The sequence below is a fragment of the Centropristis striata genome, chromosome 6 (assembly GCF_030273125.1).
Source record: "Centropristis striata isolate RG_2023a ecotype Rhode Island chromosome 6, C.striata_1.0, whole genome shotgun sequence".
Taxonomy (NCBI): Eukaryota; Metazoa; Chordata; class Actinopteri; order Perciformes; family Serranidae; genus Centropristis; species Centropristis striata.
In genome coordinates, this window is record NC_081522.1 from 22,279,899 (window position 1) to 22,300,156 (window position 20,258).

Consider the following 20,258-nt stretch of genomic DNA (forward strand, 5'->3'; position numbering starts at 1 on the left):
AGTGCCAGTGAGCCCCACCCACTGTTCCAGTCTGCTGACTACTATGTTATGATCAACTGTGTCAAATGCAGCACTGAGATCCAGTAAAACCAGGACAGAGGATTTGCCTACATCAGTGTTCAGATTTATATCATTTAAGACTTTGATAAGTACAGTCTCAGTGCTGTGGTGTCGCCGAAATCCAGACTGAAATGTGTTAAAAAGATTATTTTGCATCATAAAAGCATGAATTTGCTCAAAAACAACCTTTTCAATGATTTTCCCCAGAAATGGCAGATTTGATATTGGCCTATAGTTACTAATTGTTGTGGAATCCAGATTAGATTTTTTTAGGAGAGGTTTTATTACTGCAGTTTTCAAAGTCTGTGGAAACTGTCCTGCTTGGAGAGAAGAATTTATTATCTGCAGTACATCCGGAGCTATGCAGTTGAAAACAGTTTTAAAAAAGTTTGAAGGCAGAATATCAAGGCAGCAGGTTGTGGGCTTTAATTTTGAAACCGTTTCCGTGAGTGTTGTGTAATCTAGGAGGCTAAAATGTCCTAGCTTGACTAGAGGATGGGAAGGCACCAGTGTTATCATTCCTGAGCTGGAGCTGCACACTGCTTGTCTTATCTGTAATATTTTGTTTGTGAAGAAGGCTGCAAAGTCATTGCATGACTTGTTAGACAGCAGCTCAGGAGGGACTGATGCTGTGGGATTTGTCAGTCTGTCTACTACAGAAAAAAGTGTGCGGGCATTATTACTGTTTCTATTGATAATCTCTGAAAAATATGACTGCCTTGCATTCTTCAGTTCTTGATTATAGTTGCGAAGACCCTCTTTATAAATATCGTAATATACTTGGAGTTTGTTCTTTCGCCACCTGCGTTCAGCTTGTCTACATACTTTTTTCTGCACTTTAACTAGTTTGGCGTTTCTCCAGGGTGACTTTTTCCTCCCCGACAGAACTTTGGTCTTAATTGGGGCGATAGAGTCGATAACAGTCAAAACATTGGAACTAAAACTGTTAACAAGGTCATCAACTGGAGCTGAGGGCAGGGTTGGTGATGGTGTAAAATCCTGGGTGAATAATGCACAAGTGTTTTCATTTACATAGCGCTTCCTGATTACCTCTGCTTCACCTTTTGTTGGATTGGCAAGGGTGGTCATTTTAAACAAAACACAGTAGTGATCAGAAAGAGCAACATCATTGACCACAACCTCAGAGATATTAAGACCTTTGGTAATAATTAGATCTAATATGTGTCCTCTGTTATGTGTTGGATCTGTGACATGCTGAGAAAGCCCAAAATTATCCAGAATATTTAAAAGTTCTTTAGCACACCCATCTTCAGGATTATCAACATGAATGTTAAAATCACCTACTAAAACAACACAGTCAAAATCTATGCACACAACAGACAGTAGTTTGGCAAAGTCATCAAAAAACCTTGCATCATATTTGGGGGGTCTGTAGATGGTCAAATAGATTGCTCTATAGGGTGATTTTGACTGAATGGCAACATATTCAAAGGAGTCAAACTGACCATAAGACATGTTTTTGCATTGGAAGCTGTCCTTGAACAGGGTGGCAACTCCACCTCCTCTCTTATGTATTCTTGCTTCACTGAAGAAACTAAAATTTGGGGGGGTTGACTCAATAAGAACTGCTGCACTATTATCCTGATTTAACCAAGTTTCAGTTAAAAACATAAAATCAAGGTTGTGCTTGTGAATAAAATCATTGATTAAGAAAGATTTGCCAAGCAGAGATCTGATATTTAAAAGAGCTAAATGTAAATCCTTAACAGGAGACGCTGGTGAGTTTGGAGGATGACATGCTATACTCAGTAGATTGGCAGAGTTAATTGAACTCTTTTTATTTCTCACCAGTTTGATCCCTTTTCTGTTACTTATTATCACAGGGATTGAGAAAGCTGACTGAACTCCATGGGGCCCTGACTGCTGCTGGAACAGAGCAATCTTGATATTGATATCAGAGTCTGGACCCGGCACATATCAGTCAGACTGACAGATAGGGTCATTCAGGGATTCCCAGGTATGGTGATTCAGAGGGGGTGGGGGAGGGCGGTGACTTTTGGTTGAGCGTTCTTTCCGAGGTGGTGGAGTGGGAGGGGCTGGATGTGGGAGGTTAAGGGGGGTAAATAAGGGATTTTGGCGAGGTGTTAGCTGGATTCCAATCTTGACAAGGCTCTTCATCCTGTCTGTGAAATCCAGAAGTGGGGAGTCCTGGCTGCATGGAGAGAGTTGGAGGCTGGGTGGGGTCTGGGGGGGTGAGGATTGGGGGCTGGGCGGAGTCTGGGAGGGTGAGGGTTGGGGGCTGGGTGGAGTCTGGGGTGGTGAGGGTTGGGGGCTGGGTGGAGTCTGGGGGGGTGAGGGTTGGGGGCTGGGTGGGATCTGGGGGGGTAAAGGTTGGGTGTCTCCTGCCGTGACTTGGTGAGACTCCCCTCGTTGGGCTGTTGGGGCTGGTGGAGACTCCATTTTTTGGGGAGAGGATGATGATGCTGGCGGCTCTCTCAGACTCTGCTGTCCTCCATGGTCAGTCCTTATCATAGCGCCCTCACCAGAGCGACGTCTTATCCGTTGTTTGGGAACGTCTTGCATGTCCTTGACACAGGCTGCTTGTGTGTGACGCAAATGATAAAAAATGTTGGAGCTTAGCAACTGCACTCCTGCCTTGTTAAGGCGAAATCCATCTGCCTTAAAGAGGTGCCTGCGTCCCCAAAAGATGTTGAAATTGTCAATAAAGTTCATTGATTGGGCGGCACACATATCTTTGAGCCATCTGTTTAGCATCATCAGCCTGCTGAATCTCTCATCCCCTTGCCGAACTCCTGGTAGTGGTCCACTGAAAAACACCTCAGTATTTAAACATTGAACTTTGTTAATCAGATCAGTGAAGTCTTGCTTTAATACCTCTGATTGTTGCTTCACAACATCAAGGGCTCCTGTGTGTATGATGAGAGCATTAGCTGTTGGATGCTCAGCAGCAATGTTCAGGATCTTCTTTGAGATATCAGACACCATGTCGTTGGTAAAACAGAGTACTTTGGTGTTCTTGCTGCAAGAGCGTTTTATCTCATTCAAAGCTCCATCACCCACTATCAGAGTTTGGGGCCCAGTGGTTAGCTCTTTCTGTAGCCTTTTAGCATATGAATTAGCCTCATACCTTTCTCTGGAGCTGGAAGATGAGCCCACTTTCGGGGAGTCAGGATTCTGGGAGAGTGGAGCAAATCTGTTCTTCCGTAGAATTCCTGTGTCTTGGGGCAATTTGCTCTTCGTTTTTGTTGTAACCTTGGTCCATGGTTGCTTTCTCTTTGGTACTGGGGTTGAAGCGACATTCCTGTATGATGGTAGTGCAGGCCACTCGGTGTCATCGTAAGTCTCCAGGTGCTGGGTTCTGCCTGATAACCGTCTTCCCAAAACTGAGGGAGGTGATTTGTAGTGCTTTGGCTTTGCACCAAGAGAGTTCCAGGGAGGACTTGTTGGTTTATTGCCATTTACACCCAGCTCCTGCTGCGTCTTGGTGGTGCTAGTTAGCTTTCTGTTAGCCTGCTCCCTTTCACTGTTAAGGGAAATCGGCAGAGTAGTTTCATTCCCATTCTGTCCATTTACCTCCACATTCACTTCGAGCCGGTGAATTTTTGTTTCCAGTACTGCTATCTTCTGGAACAGTTTGTGGTAATCATCCGCGGAAAAGGGAGGCATCTTGCTGCTGTAGTCTGCTGTAGTCTGCTAATCTTATAAGAGCTCACAAATACACGTCTGTACTCCTCTGCTGCCGGAAGCGAAGTCTTAAACTCATCTTAAAACCTATTTTTATTCCTTGGCTTTTAACCACGCATGAGTCTCTGCTCTTGTTTTTAGTGTTTTATGGTTTGCTTTTATTTATTGTTTTTAAATTGTTTTGTTAAAAAGCAATGAATCTATTTATTTTAGTGTTTATACCCGTTTTATTTACCCGTATGATTTTATTGTCTCTTGTTCTGTTTGTTTATGTACAGCACTTTGTTGCGGCTGTTGTTGTTTTAAAGTGCTTTACAAATAAAGTTGAGTTGAGTTGAGTATTGTTGTACCTGGCAGAGCTGTCTTACTGATGATGCCTGTAAGCAAAGAGAGCTCCTGCAAAGCTCCCATACTGAGCTCCTGACAGCGCAACAGGGACTGAATGGTGTCTGCGTGGACTATCAGCCACTGGAGAACCTGCACAAACAGAAAATTAGAAAGTTAGAATGGAAGTGTTTGTTTAAGAACTATATTTGGTAACTTCGGGTAATATTTCAAGAAAAAAGTTGTAAATTTACTAGATTAAAGTGGCAAATCTACAAGAAAAAAAGTCGCAGATTTAAGAGATTTAAAGATGCAAATCTGTGTGAAAAAAGTTGCAGATTTATGAGAAAAAAGTGGGGAAAAAAACTACTTTTTTCCCCCAGATTCACCACTTTAACCCTTAATAGGGCACTCATTGAAATACTTGCAAATTCCAAATTTTAACCCTAAAGAATATTGGAGGGTATTATAAACTGCCAGAATGTGTAAAAAAAACATACGAAAATAATATTTTGAGAACATTTTTTACGAGATTAAAGTGGCAAATCTACGAGAAAAAAATGTGCAGATTTATGAGATTTAAAGTGGTGAATCTGGGAGAAAAAAATAGCTTTTTTCCCACTTTTTTCTCATAAATCTGCGACTTTTTTCGCACAGATTTGCCACTTTGAATCTCTTAAATCTGTGACTTTTTGTCTTGTAGATTTGCCACTTTAATCAAGTAAATTTGCAACTTTTTTTATTATTACCTGAAGTTACCAAATATAGTTCTTTGCCTGATAAAGGGTTAAAACTGGTACAGCACAAAAAAAATTCAAGCAATTACCCCAACTAGGGCCATAACAAAGAATTAATGACCCAGTGAGATCATTGCTAATATACTAACTTTTAGGATTTTCAAGGTAAAATTAAAATAAACAAACAAAAATGGTAAAGCGATATCAATAGTGCATGCTCACCTGTGCTGCCCCCTGTTGGTGATTCATGGTGGTAGAGGTCAGGATCACCTGAAAGAGCCTCAGGGTTGGTAAGAGAATCTGCCTGTAGCGGTCCAGAGGGCTGGGGATGAAGCCTGATGGGTCCCTCATCCCCCTGCAGACCAGGGGACAGAAACACACTTAGGCAATGCTACGAATAGACACATTCAATTAGTTAATTGCACTGGAAAAAGGAAAAAAACAACAACTAAGAAATGTAAAAAATCTCCTTGGTGGAGAAGTTGCTGACTTGCTACACCAACCTGTTCAATTACAAAACTTTATGACTTTTCTACTTGCAACTAAGAAGATTTTACTTGCTACCCTTGATCAATTTTCCTTAAAATACACAGGTACAATACTTTGGAATGATCAATTAAATAGTTCAAATACAGTTTTCCTCTCTTATCTCATACAAGAGCAGTTTAGTGGCTCTGATGCTCAGGTCACTAGATCAGTAGTTCTCAACCCTTTTGAGTCGCGACCCCCAATTTAACATGCATGTTGTCCATGACCCCCGCTCACTGAACAGAATCTCACACGCACAGTTCAGATCACCCAAAAAAGATACAAAATGACCAAAAAAGACACAAATTGACCACAAAATGATAAAAGAAAACAACAAAATTACCAGAAAAGACACAAAATGACCAAAAAAAGACAAAATGACTAAAAAATGACACAAAATGACCAAAAAAGACACAAAATGACCCAAAAAAGGAAAAAAAATACCAAAAAAGACACAAAATGATCAAAAAAAGACACAAAATGAAAAAAAAGGAAACAAAATGCCCAAAAAAGACACAAATTGACCACAAAATGATCAAAAAAAGACACAAAATGACCAAAAAAATCAACACAAAACACATTAACACAGTGGAGACAGAGCTGACTTCCAAAATGATTTGGCGACCCCCAAAGTAACACACACACACACACACACACTTTTTTAAACTACTACTTCTTTATATTATTATAATAATAATAATATTTATTATATTATTTATTAATATATAATATTATTTTATGGTCATTATTTTTTCTATCTCATAGTTACTCGTTTTTTATTTAACTTGTGAATTTTAATACAGGTAGAGGCCTGTATAAGCTTTTTTGGGTTTCTTCCTTTTGTTGTTATTTCTTTATCCTTTTCTTTTTTGTCTTATTATTTTGCAAAATAAAAAAAACTTCAAACTACAAACTTAGTGAGGAATCATCATCAAACCATGGTATTAATAATTTACACTAATTTGGTAAAAATGTATCCATTGAGAAGTCAGATCTGACTCTGGCTCTTCCCAGATCCATACCTGTGTGCATCGCTGTCAGGAACCATGTCAAACACCTGACACTCTATCAGCTGAGCCACCAGCCCACAGCGCAGCAGCTCCACTGCTCCCTGGCCTGTTTTAGCCACACGAGTCAGCAGAGCCTGAAAAAACAGAGCACTTTATACCTTCTTAACCCTTAATAGGGCACTCATTGAAATACTTGCAAATTCCAAATTTTAACCCGAGAGAATATTGGAGGACACTTTTTAACCCATTAAAACATGATAGAAAAGTATGACACTTGACTAATGCACTTTTTTTTTTTCAATCCACTGTTATGTTCTCTCACTGAAGATTGGACATAGTTTTACCCAGGGTTAACCCTTTATCAGGCAAAGACCTATATTTGGTAACTTCAGGTAACATTTCGAGAAAAAAGTTTCAAATTTACTAGGTTAAATTAGCAAATCTACAAGAAAAAAAGTTGCAGATTTAAGAGATTTAAAGTGGTAAATCTGCGTGAAAAAAGTCGCAGATTTACGTGAAAAAAGTGGGAAAAAAGGAACTTTTTTCTCCCAGATTCACCACTTTAACCCTTAATAGGGCACTCATTGAAATACTTGCAAATTCCAAATTTCAACCCTAGAGAATATTGGAGGATATTAAATACAGCCAGAAATAATATTTTGAGAAAAAAAGTTTACAAGATTAAAGTGACGAATCCACGAGAAAAAAATGCGTAGATTTATGAGATTTAAAGTTGTGAATCTGCGAGAAAAAAGTTGCTTTTTTCCCACTTTTTTCTCATAAATCTGCGACTTTTTTCGCACAGATTTGCCACTTTAAATCTCTTAAATCTGCAACTTTTTTTCTTGGAGATTTGCCACTTTAATCTAGTAAATTTGCAACTTTTTTCTCGAAATATTACCAGAAGTTACCAAATATAGTTCTTTGCCTGATAAAGGGTTAATCCTGTATTTACGTAGGATTTAGACAGAAGATACTGCTCCTATGGGTCTTATGGAGTCGAGACTTTGGAAAAAACAAAACGACGCACGAATGCAACACAAAGTGTGTGTGTCTCACCATCTTGCTCTCGTAGATGTAGAGGGGTTTGAGGAGGGGTGGCTGAGGAGCGAGCAGGCTCTGCAGGGCGACATCATCCTGCCTCAGGCTCTCCACTAGCGACCGCAGGTAGCCACTGTTGCAGACGTAAACCAGCCACTGGTTCTGGCGGTCTATTGACAGGATGCGGTCCAGCACTGCCAGAGCCAACATCTGACAGACAGGGAGAGGAGACAAAGGAAATATTAATATAGGAGGTATTTGTGTCACGTATTTAGATTGAATTTCTCTTTATATTTAGCCTTTCAACAGAGATTTACATTTACATTAAGTCATTTAGCACAGTAGTTCTCAACCTTTTTGAGTCGCGACCCCCAATTTAACATGCATGTTGTCCGCGACCCCCGCTCACTGAACAGAATCTCACACACACATTTCAGATCACCCAAAAAAGAAACAAAATGACCAAAAAAAAGGAAACAAAATGACCAAAAATTACACAAAATGACCAACAAATGACCAAAAAAGACACAAATTAACCAAAAAAGACAAAATGAACAAAAAAAGAAACAAAATTACCCAAAAAAGAAACAAAATTACCAAAAAAAACACAAAATGACTAAAAAAAAAAGACACAAAATGACCAGAAAGGGAAACAAAATGACCAAAAAAGACACAAAATGTCAAAAAAAAAAGACATTAAATGACCCTAATCTGGGTCCCGACCCCAAGGTTGAGAATAGCTGATTTAGCAGACGCTTTTATCCAAAGCGACTTACAGGAAGAATAAAAACAAACAATCAAGGTATAGTGCAATAAGAGCTATTTGTGCATCAATAAGTGCTAGAGACAATTATTTGAGGAGTAGAATTATCGTGTGGTGCTAGGAGAGAAGATGCTCTCTGAAGAGCTGAAGGTCTTCAGAAGTTTTCTAATATCACATGCAATCTTTCATATGACTCTTTTTCATTTTTGAACCCGACTACACCATGTACCAAATTCACAATACAACACACATGATGATACAGATGCCACACTATAATGCATCGCAAATCCCTTAAAATTCACACAGCGATATCAAAAGAAATACGTATGAAAGCAGATAAAACATTTTTAGCTTAAAATGAATGCCTTTACTGTTGTCTCTTGTGTGTGCGTGTGGATTGGCCTTTGCTGCCACCTACTGGCATTATTCTGCACTGCTCCATATACATGATTCTTAGTCAAAACTGCTACCACAGCAGTTGCTGCTGTACAATTACAGTAGCATCTCTAGCATATATTGCCGTATCAAGTTTTTGCACACAGCCCTAGAGTAGTAAAATGAAAGTACACGAGTCAAGTTGTTGTATGAAGCATACGGTTTGGCTCTTACCCTGCTGATTTCATGGCCGTCACAAGCATCCCGACACACCACCTCCATGAGAGCCTTGCCATAGCTCTCAATGATGGCGAGATTCTCTCTCTGCAGTTTGGAGAAACCATCCTCAGGGGCTGTGAGACGCTCCCACATAGCTTTGCCTGCTGGAAGGATTACATTACATTACATTACATGTCATTTAGCAGACGCTTTTGTCCAAAGCGACTTACAATAAGTGATTCAACCTGATGGTACTAGACTTAGACCACAGGAATCAAGTAAGTACAGAACTTTAAGAGCCAACTGTCATTGCTAAAGGAGTGCTATATGTTAAAGAAGAAAAGAAGAAGAGAAAAAAGGAAGCACATTTTTCTTTTTAAATATACACTACTGGTCAAAAGTTTTAGAACACACCAACTTTTCCAGAATTTAATTGAAAACGATGCAGTTTAATGTCTCAGTGTACTCTAAAATGAATGCACATTTGCAACATTTAAAATTCTTTATTGAGCATGATAGTGTTTTGAAAGTAAAAAAAAGATTCAAAATCACATTTTATGTTGGACTAAAGGACTTAAAAAAGACACCAAAAGACACAAAATGACTAAAAAAAAGACACCAAAAGACACAAAATGACTAAGAAAAGACACAAAATGACCAATAAAGACACAAAATGACTTACAAAGACATGAAAAGAATTCAAAATAGCCCAAGACTCCATAGAGTTAAGTTGTTAACCCATTTCTTGTTCCCTGAAAAATGCCTTCTTGTATAATTCTGAAATGTACATTATCTTTCAGTTTTTGTTAACCTTACCTTTTTTTTATTTACCTCTGGCAGTTCACCACTTACCTTTGTACCCTTTCAAGCTGTTCATTTGACTTGAACTGCTTGAATTTCAATAAAAAACTGGAAAAATTGGGGTGTTCTAAAACTTTTGACCGGTAGTGTAGATATATATATATATATATATATATATATATGTTAGGTGACCATGACTTAGGATGGAGAGGGAAAGTTTTCTCAGATGACAAAACAACTGTACAATGTCTATTTGACATAATACCACATAAAGGACGTTCAGACAACACCAGCAAATATCAATTTTATGAAATAGTAATATGAACTCTGCATGTTTCTTGTATTAATGTTTCTGTGTTGTACCTGTCTGCAGAGTGTCTGGTTCTTCAGGTTTCTGGGCGATTTGAAGATAGTACAGCAGGGAGCCATACAAGTGAGCACGCAGACGCTGGTATCCACCTCCTTAAAGCACAAAAGACATTATTAAATCTAATCTTTTCCAATATATATATATAATATATAAGTGAGAAATGTCGATTTATGCATCACTAACCAGTACAAAGTATGAAGTCCAGCAGCTTGCGGAGAATCAGGTGCAGAGCGGAGTTGGCGATGGAGGCAAAGCCAGAGGATGCTTCTAGTCCCGCCCCCTGCTGCTGCTCAGACAGAACTGATTGGCTGAGGTGGGCTGTCAGTGTGAAGACTGCCCCGGCAACAATAGGCATCAGTTCTCCTGCTGCGTCCTCAGATAACACCTGAACAATGCACAGCAGCAGTTAAATCAACTCTTATAGGAAGTAGCAGCTTTTTTTTTTTAAACTTAAATTTTATTTCAATTTTTGCAGCTTATACAGACATATACATACACAAATTTTTAAATGTGTTACTATTTTTTCTTTTTTGTGTGTTATTGTTGTTTGTTTGTTCATTGTTGTCTCATTATGACTACATGGGTGTATGTGCACTTATGTGTTTGTAAGTTAATAACAAGTTATGTGTGTTAATAATGGTAATAATGAGTTTATAAACTACATAAGTATGTGTTATACATACATATATATAAATATTATTGTTATAAAACTGAATATGGAAAGTCACATAGGGAGAAGGGATTTAATAAGCTTTGGCTCCTTTTGAACAGAAATAAGTGTTGAGTCTTGTTGTTGTTTCATTTGTGTTGTTGTCTTGTATTCATTGTTGTTCGTTTGTTTTTAAATGTTCATCTTTTATTTTGTGTTCAAATAAATTCTCAATCAATCAATCAAATTCACATTTAGTCTGCTGTTTTCATTTGTGATCTGCTTAATACAGCATTAAATCATATACATCAGGTCAAATGTGTATAAATGATATGGTTAAACAAAAGAAACACAAACAAACAATAAGTAATTAAATAATAAACTGTGTAAATGGAAATAAATCAAATTAAATGAAGTGAAATAAAGTAAAATAAAATAAAGGTAACATGAGATTATTGCATTAATATGGTCATGGCAGGTCTCCATCTGTTAACAAATATATCTTTTTGAAGCCTCAAGGAGTAAGTTATTTGTTCCATGTGATAAATTTCCCAGACCTTCTCAATCCACATATTGTATGTTGGTGGGTCTGGTTTTAACCATTTAACAGTAATACATTTAAAAGCTGAAATCAGTAATATGTTTGTTTTGTTTTTACTGCAATGAAGTTGAGTTTTGAATGTGATTTCTTTTCTGTTATACTAGGTGATGTTACAGAGACAAGCAGTTATATTATTAATTTAATTATCTTGTTAGGGAAAAGATTTATTTTTAATAAATGCAGATTCTTTGAATATTAATCAATTTAGGATGCTTATTAAACGTTATTTTGTTTTGGAAGGTTATATTGCTAATAGGAATGGTGATGTTGGACGGTATTTGGAAAGGTGGGAAAGGTTTATTGAAGTGGAAGGCTGGCATTTAACTTAACCTTTTTTTATTTTCTCTTAGGTTATCAAGTTTACTGATATACTGTATGTTTTATGTGGTAATTATGTTTGATGTTTGTTTGTGTCTTGTTTAGTTTTGATCGCAGCATTATTTCTGTTACCCATTTACACACAGTCTAGGTAATTAATGGGAAACCCTTACACAACTACATCAAGAAGTAAGAATGTTGCCAATATCATGATATGCATTTTTTTTTACTCATAAAAAAAATGATACCGGTATAATCATGAAGGATACGATATGGCACACCCCTACAACATCCTCACTGACCTTATCGTGCAGGTCCAGCAGCAGGTCTCTGATGATGAGCTGCCTGTCATCAGCAGGTATGAGGTCAGCAGGGCAGGTGGTCAGCAGCGTCTCCACCAGGCTCCTCCAGGAGCGCAGCGCATGGCGCTTTGCACTCAAACTCCTACGGACTCGATTTCGTTCCACCACCTGCTGCAGGATGGAGTTCACCTCCTAGAAGACCAAACCCAGGGACAAAAACGAAGGTTGGCAAAGCGTTCTGAATAGCTCAAAGCTTTCATCTCGAGCTTTTCATTCTTCTTAACTCACCTCCATTAACAGGGGCCTCTGTCCAATGGCTGCCATTCCCTGCAGCGCATTCACCTCAGCGACCAGCACTCTATGCAGCAACTGTAAGGAAAATTATAACAAAATGTCACATGTCAAAAGATCAAATACAAAAAAAAGACACAAAATGACAAAAAAAAAAAGAACAAAATGACCAAAAAAGACATAAAATGACCAAAAAGAGACACAAAATGACCCAAAAAAGAAACAAAATGACAAAAAAAGACGCAAAATGACAAAAAAAGACACATATTGACCAAAAAAAGACACAAAATAACCAAAAAAAGAAACATGACCAAAAAAGACACAAAATGACCCAAAAAAGACACAAAATGACAAAAAAAAGACACAAAATGACTAAAAAAAGACACAAAATGACCAAAAAAATGAAACAAAATGACCAAAAAAGACACAAATTGACCACAAAATGATCAAAAAAAGACACAAAATGACCAAAAAAAGACATTAAATTACCAAAAAGATAGAAAATAAACCTTGAAGCTCACCTTAACGTTGCACACAGTGTGCCCTTGCTCATTGACATGCTCACAGTTGGAGATCACCTGCTCTATCTGAGTGCGCTCAAAGAAGTCCAGCTGCAGCAGCTCAGGCATATCCTGACTGAAATCGATGGCATCCAGCACACTCAGCAACTTCCTGCGCACTGATGGCATCAAACAAGGAGTCAAAGTCAAAACCAACAATCTGGTTGAGTTATAAAAAAATCAGGAGCCTTAAATAAAAGCTTGAATAAATGACTCAAAACATGAAAATTCCCTAAATGTTGACTGTCTTTTACAATACACAAACAATATTTGATTTAAATGTGTACTAAGGTGGCACAAACCTTTTGAAACTGTATCAAAATGCAGGAACCCACTGACGGATCTGGTTTCTTCCTCCATACCGGATTCCCCATCAACTAAAAAGAAGGAAATAATGAGATTCTTAGGTTAATATAATAATGACCTATATTATGGTCATGGTCATTAGGAGTTCAAGTGTGCATATATGAGAGTGTGTGGTCATTACTTTTGAAGATTCTGAAGGCTTTGACAAAAAGAAAATTTAAACCAATAAGCATTAAAAAAATAAAAGCCCAGATGTAATGATTTTTATAAATGTGTATAAGTTAAAACGTGTCCTTCACAAATGCAAGACAACAGGTTTACCTGTATGTTGGGTGTGTGGCTGGTCATCCAACAGCAGGCTGACAAGGCGTTGTGTATGTGAGCGCTGGCGGTTCAGTGATGTCACTCTCAGCTCGATGGCAGCTGTTTTCATGAGCCAGGACATCTGGGAGAGGGCCGCTATCTGATTACCTGAGGAGAGCAGAAGGTGGAACAGAGAGCAATGAAAAGAAAAGACAAATACACTACTGGTCAAAAGTTTTAGAACACACCAACTTTTCCAGAATTTAATTGAAAATGATGCAGTTTAATGTCTCAGTGTACTCTGAAATTAATGCACATTTGCAACATTTAAAATTCTTTATTGAGCATGATAGTGTTTTGAAAGTAAAAAATAGATTCAAAATCACATTTTATGTTGGACTAAAGGACTAAAAAAAAAGACACAAAATGACCAAAAAAAAAAGACACAAAATGACAAAAAAATTACACCAAAAGACACAAAATGACTTACAAAGACATGAAAAGAATTCAAAAATGGACAAAATAGCCTGAGACTCCATAGAGTTTAGTTGTTAACCCATTTCTTGTTCCCTGAAAAAGGCCTACTTGTATAATTCTGAAATGTACATTATTTTTCAGTTTTGGTTAACCTTACCTTTTTTATTTACCTCTTACAGTTCACCACTTACCTTTGTACCCTTTCAAGCTGTTCATTTGACTTGAACTGCTTGAATTTCAATAAAAAACTGGAAAAATTGGGGTGTTCTAAAACTTTTGACCGGTAGTGTATATCTTTGGGACACATTTTTACAGCCATAATTTTTCTATGAATTCTGTTAATCTCCTGCTTAACCTTTTCCTGCCTCTTTGTTTCATGTTTTGTTTGTTTTTTTAATTATCTTTTTTATTGATTCCACATATCAACATTCCCTCGACATTTTACATGTGCTGTACATTTTTCCAACAGTAGTAGAATATTCCCATACTTCTCCACCACGGAGCAGAGACTTAGTTTGACACAAATTATCAAGTAAAGTTACAGTAGAATAAATGCGAAGTAAAATTAAACCTTTTTTCCATTACTCTCCTTATTTTCATACCTCTCTTGCATTGTCCCTTTTTCTCCCGTTGGAGGGTAAACATCAAATAAACATATGAACAATGAACAAGTTTGTAGCTTGAACCAAGGGGGTCAATAATCTACAATACACCGTGCCCTTACTGCACAAAGTCTGCTCTCCCTGAGGTTTCTTCTTCTTTTTCCCCTGCTAAAAAGGGTTTTTTTGAGAGTTTTTCCCTGGCCGATGTGAGGGTCTAAGGCAGTAGTTCTCAACCTTTTTGAGTCGCGACCCCCAATTTAACATGCATGTTGTTCCCAACCCCTGCTCACTGAACAGAATCCCACACACTATTCAGATCACCCAAAAAAGAAACAAAATGACCAAAAAAAGCCACAAAATGACCAAAAAGCCACAAATTACCAAAAAAAAGACACAAAATTACAAAAAAGATTCCAAATGACAAAAAAAAGACACAAAATTACCAAAAAAATGAAACAAATTGACAAAAAAAAGACACAAAATGACCAAAATAGACAAATTGACCAAAACAAAGACACAACATGAGTAAAAAGACACAAAATGACCAAAAAAATGAAACAAAATGACCAAAAAAGACACAAATTGACCACAAAATGATTAAAAAAAAGACACAAAATGACAAAAAAAGGACTAAAACACATGAACACTTTAACACAGTGGAGACAGAGCTGACTTCCAAAATTATTTAGCGACCCCCAGAAATCCCCAATTGGGGTCCCGACCCCAAGGTTGAGAATAGCTGGTCTAAGGACAGAGGGTGTCGTACCATGTACAGTCTGTAAAGCCCTTTGAGGCAAATCTGTGATTTGTTATTCTGGGCTATAGAAATAAAATTGACTTGACTTGTTCTTCATTCATCACATCACTGAAACTTGTGTTACTTTTTTCATTTTAGGACTGAAGAGATTAGCTGGGACTGTACTCACTCTGCAGGATGAAGGGGAGGTGCTGCAGGTGAGAGAACAGGAAGTCCTGGCTGGTCCTCAGGTAGCGCATGGTGGGTCCTGATGTGTCCGGGCAGGCACACAGCTGGTAGATCACCTAAGAAAGGAAGACAATGACAGAGACACACAAACAAGAATAGATTTATCAGATATTCGCTCCACACAAAAGATATACATATACCTGCTGGGAATAAAATGAAGATAAATGATGAAGCGTACCTGGTAGCAGAGCTCAGCGAGGTGTGGGGCCTGCTGTGTGAGGACAGGTCCTGATCTCTTCTCGGTGCCTCTCTGCAGCAGACTCAGGATGGCGTGCAGGCAGCTCCGTGGACACCCCAACACACCTGTTACACACAAATGCACCATAAAAGATAGAAAAGACAGAGGTGGGGGGGCGCCTACGTGGCAAGGTTATAAAGGTTTTGGATTTTTCATTAGTTTTAATTTCGTTGTGAGTTTTTGTTTTCAAATTCAGTTCGTTTTAGTTAGTTTTTAGAGTGAGTTTTCTAGTTTTAGTTTAGTTTTTAGTTTTTGAAAATGCTTAGTTTTAGTTTAGTTTTTATTAGTTTAAGTGTTAGTTTTAGTTTTTTTGTAATGGGCTATGTGTTGGGTGCCAGATTCAAAGAGGTCATAATAAATTTTGCCTTTATTTCCTTTGGTTTATCCATCTCAGCCCCAATAAGGTTATTAACTCTTACAGTTCTGGGTGTTTTGTATTTTGGTTCGAGTGTAGACATCCCAGTCTCAGTAAACATATTTATCATGTGTTCCTGCATGTTCAAATAGAAACACTGAATTTGAAAAGATTATGAATGAAAAAAGTTGACAAAACAAAAACTAATGACATTTGCACTATAATTTTAGTTAGTTTTGTAACCATGCAATACAGTTTCAGTTAGTTATCGTTTTTTTTTTAAAAACTCTAGTTTTTATTTTATTTCAGTTAACGAAAATCTTTTTTCAACTCTAGTTTTCGTTATTTCGTTAACTATAATAACCTTGCTACGTGGCTTACGTGGCTATATAATATCGATTCATGGCCGCCAAGTAACGATATTTAGCGTTCTGCCGGCCATAAGTGTTTTTGCATTTTTTTTCCCGGAGGCTGCAGCAGGCTCACTTTTAGGAATATACTAGAGACACTGAAACTGGAAGATTTAAGGAATCTTTAGGCACCATGTGCTTCAGGATATTGTGTGGAGTTGTCGAAATAACGCTGCAAATTTAGGCTTTTTTTATGTTTCATTCAAAAAAATTTAGAAAAGATTTTAAGTTAAGTTTAAAGTTTTTGGAAGTTTGAGAAAATGCTGCAATTGTTGTCGTCCATACATGTTTGATATCAGTTCAGTTCAGTTTGACTGAATACTTTGTTGGTCAGTCTGTTGGTTTGACTCTCATTGTAGAGAAATAAAAAGACTGAAGTGAGATGAATACACTTGAGAATTTTCTCTAATTTGACAAAACAATTCTTGATTTAACTGTTTAATTGCATTTTGTGTCAAATAAATAAAATTTAATCAAGAACTGTTTCGTCAAATTAGAGAAAATACTCACTTCAGTCTTATTATTTCTCTACAATGAAGTATTCAGTCAAACTGCGCAGCACTCTGTTAGCATCAATCCAGTTTCTGAGTGAGGTTTCACCATAGACTGTCTATGGATTAGACTGCCTGTTAGAGCGGTTGCTAGCTAACGTTTGACACAAGCGGTTTGACACAAAATGCAATTAAACAGTTAAATCGCATTATAATGTATCGCAATGCTTAAAATCGCAATAATATCATATCGTGACTCAAGAATCGGGATAAAATTGTATCGTGGAGCCTCTGGGGATTCAACAACTCTAATAAAAGATTCAGGTCATCTGATCCATTTTCAATCCAAACCAAAACCCCCAAAATTATTATTAAAATCCCAACAACCACCAAAATAAACATGCAAACAGGTAAGGCTGTGGACAGACCTGGGTCTTGCAGGTTGGTGGAGGACACAGGCTTCTTGACTTCATAGCCCAGAAGATACAGGGCAAGATTTGGCGTCTTGAGCTCCAAAGAGGTGATGAGCAGGTTCAGCATATGAATCTGGGTTTCATGTCGGATTCTTGCAATCTTCTTCTGTGCGTCTGCATCTGGAAGTTTGGGGACAATGAAGTAGGTGAGTGTGACAGTGAGACATGATACACAGGGTTCGATTTAACAGTATTATAACAACTGAATTTATAGCAAATGCAGTTAACCCTTTATCAGGCAAATAAATATATTTGGTAACTTCAGGTAATATTTCGAGAAAAAAGCTGCAAATTTACTAGATTAAAGTGGCAAATCTACAAGAAAAAAAGTTGCAGATTTAAGAGATTCAAAGCGGCAAATCTGCGTGGAAAAAGTCGCAGATTTACGGGAAAAAAAGCAACTATTTCTCGTAAACTTTTTTCTCAAAATATTATTTTCAAATGGGTTTTTTTTTTTACACATTCTGGCATTATGTAATATCCTCCAATATTCTCTAGGGTTGACATTTGGAATTTGACAGTATTTCAATGAGTGCCCTATTAAGGGTTAAAGGTACAGTTTTGTGCTGATTCAAAATATTTTTAACAGACAACAAGGCGTCTCTCTCACCTCCACCGTTCTCTGTTCCCTCCTCGGCCTCTTCATTGTCCAGACACTCCACAAAGCCTGCCATCAGCTTGTCGCTCACAGTCTGAGGGACAGGTACAAAAAAAAAAAAATGTCTCACGTTACCACAGTGACAAACACACACTCGCCTCAGTGAATAAACACACACTGACCTTTCCTGTCATCTCTTCCCAAGTCATTAGTTTAGCATTACGTCATAACAATACATGTTGCAGTATGTACATTATACCATACATTATTGGTACATTGATATGCACCGATACATAATATGATATCCCTATTCCAAAAAAGTTTGGATGCTGGGTAAAACATAAAAAGGGCTAGTCATTGGTATACTTTCATTTATAAGGCAATATTGAGACTGCTGCCTTCGTACATTTGCACCTTAATTACTGTGAGAAATGCTGGATCTTTTTTATATGTATGTGTGTATGTACATATATGTATATTTTATTTTTTAATTATTATTTTTTTATTATTTTATATATATATTTGTATGTATGTGTGTATATGTGTGTATGTGTATATATATATATATATATATATATTTTTTTTTTTTCATTATTATTAATATTTTTTTCTACACACTGTTGGCTTAACTGATCTGGTGTATTAACCTATTAATATAATGATGTAAGGGTCTCTGGGGGGAGTGGAATGGGTGTTGGGTTATATAAGAAAATGAAAATATGTCTCTTTGATTGTACTGTTAACTGTGAATCAATAAAAATATTTTTTTTTAAAAGAAATGCTGGATCTTATTCTCTTCGTTCACAAGATCAGTTGTTGCTTTCTGTCCCTTTTTGCTCGTACGGAGTTGGGTAAAAGGGCATTTGTTTACTCTGCACCTTATGCTGGAATATGCGCCAGAAAGAATGGAAATTAACTGAATTTGTTTCTTTGAGCACTTTTAAATCCAAACTAAGAGTTATTGAGGCCAATTCCATAACATGCACTTGTTTCTCATGATGTGTTTAAGGTCTGTATGTTATGTAAATATGTAACTGTAACTGTAATTCTGTGTTTGCTGCCTCTTGGCCAGAGCTCCCTTGAAAAAGAGTTCCTTAATCTCAATGGGATATTCCCTGGTTAAATAAAGGCTAAATTAAAAAAAAAAAAAAAAAAAAAAATGCACCAAATTCAAAAAATACATTTAAAAAAACTAAAGGTTTATCCATTTGAATATTAAATTAAATTAAATATTTTGTCTGTGTGACATATTTTGAATTGAAAACTGTACGAAGGATAAGCAAAACATCAGTGTTTTTGTTTGAAATAATACATTTTGGGTTCATATAATCCACACTAAAAAGGAGATTATATTAAAAGTATTAAATAAGAATATATAAGAATACTGCACCATATTTAGTTTTTTGCACAGTTGCGGTTCTTATAACATCTAAAGTGTTGGTTAAAAAAATTTAACAATACCCTATTCTGAAGTAGCGGCCAGCATAATGTAGCGGTGGCGGGGCGTCGCTACCATGAATATAGCAGAAACTCTGGAAGCTCAGCTTGCAATGTTGATGAGCACCGAGTTTGCTGTCTGCGGTTCCCGTTACGGTGCTGCTGCTGGCACTTAGCGGCAGATGATTTGAAAATGTAATACCTCGTCAGATGACGTTTATTACTTTTTAATACTTTTTAATGGCCTTATTTTTGTCTAATTTCATTTACAACCTTTTAAAACCCCGCAGCGACCCTGATATACCTGGTCATGTGTGAAGTCTCCCACCAGCCTGGTTTGAATGTTTGGATAGTTGGCGATACGTCGCAGGATCTTGGCACTCTGGAAGGCGGCCTCTGGGCTGGAGTTGTTGTGGCACAGATACCTGCAAGGGAGGACAAGTATGCCAACATTACATTATTCTCATTCTGAACACATTAGACTTCTAAGTAAGAGGAAGGATAGTTTTTCTAACAACTTCTGATGAGGTTTTGCAACATTTCAACTCTGCTAAGTAGTAGTAGCGAAGCCCTCTTGATTTTAAGGGATGTAATAAATCTAATGTGTTAAATAGATGAGTCAGCATTTAATTCATTAGTGGGACAAAAACAACTAAATAAGGGCTACATTAAACGTTTATTAATTTCTTTAAACAGAAAAATCACTATAGAAAAGTTTAAAAATAAAGGCTATATCGCGAGAATAAGGACATGTGTAACATCCCTCCTGCAGTAGACACAGGTAACCTCACCTAGCGGTAACCTCACCTAGCAGCAACCTCACCTAGAGGTAACCTCACCTAGCAGTAACCTCTCCTAGCGGCAACCTCTCCTAGCGGTAACCTCACCTAGCGGTAACCTCACCTAGAGGTAACCTCACCTAGCGGTAACCTCACCTAGAGGTGACCTCACCTAGCGGTAACCTCACC

At 37.4% G+C, this 20,258-nt stretch overlaps 1 protein-coding gene across 2 annotated transcripts in view; it reads right to left on the reverse strand.

Annotated features, from left to right (window-relative positions):
* The window catches only part of nup205 (nucleoporin 205), a 45,406-nt gene that overhangs the window by 9,603 nt on the left and 15,545 nt on the right, over window positions 1-20,258 (reverse strand). The window contains exons 18-34 of one of the 2 annotated variants that reach the window (XM_059335178.1): window positions 19,595-19,715; window positions 17,866-17,947; window positions 17,211-17,375; window positions 15,467-15,591; window positions 15,230-15,344; window positions 13,243-13,392; window positions 12,918-12,992; window positions 12,577-12,734; window positions 12,053-12,133; window positions 11,765-11,956; window positions 10,078-10,279; window positions 9,888-9,986; window positions 8,739-8,884; window positions 7,385-7,576; window positions 6,338-6,459; window positions 5,010-5,142; window positions 4,077-4,203 (exon numbers count right to left, since the gene is read on the reverse strand). In XM_059335178.1, the coding sequence (XP_059191161.1) occupies window positions 4,077-4,203; window positions 5,010-5,142; window positions 6,338-6,459; window positions 7,385-7,576; window positions 8,739-8,884; window positions 9,888-9,986; window positions 10,078-10,279; window positions 11,765-11,956; window positions 12,053-12,133; window positions 12,577-12,734; window positions 12,918-12,992; window positions 13,243-13,392; window positions 15,230-15,344; window positions 15,467-15,591; window positions 17,211-17,375; window positions 17,866-17,947; window positions 19,595-19,715 (2,285 nt within the window). Of the gene's footprint in view, window positions 1-4,076; window positions 4,204-5,009; window positions 5,143-6,337; window positions 6,460-7,384; window positions 7,577-8,738; window positions 8,888-9,887; window positions 9,987-10,077; window positions 10,280-11,764; window positions 11,957-12,052; window positions 12,134-12,576; window positions 12,735-12,917; window positions 12,993-13,242; window positions 13,393-15,229; window positions 15,345-15,466; window positions 15,592-17,210; window positions 17,376-17,865; window positions 17,948-19,594; window positions 19,716-20,258 lie in introns of both variants that reach the window. The other variant, XM_059335177.1, reaches the window with a different exon arrangement.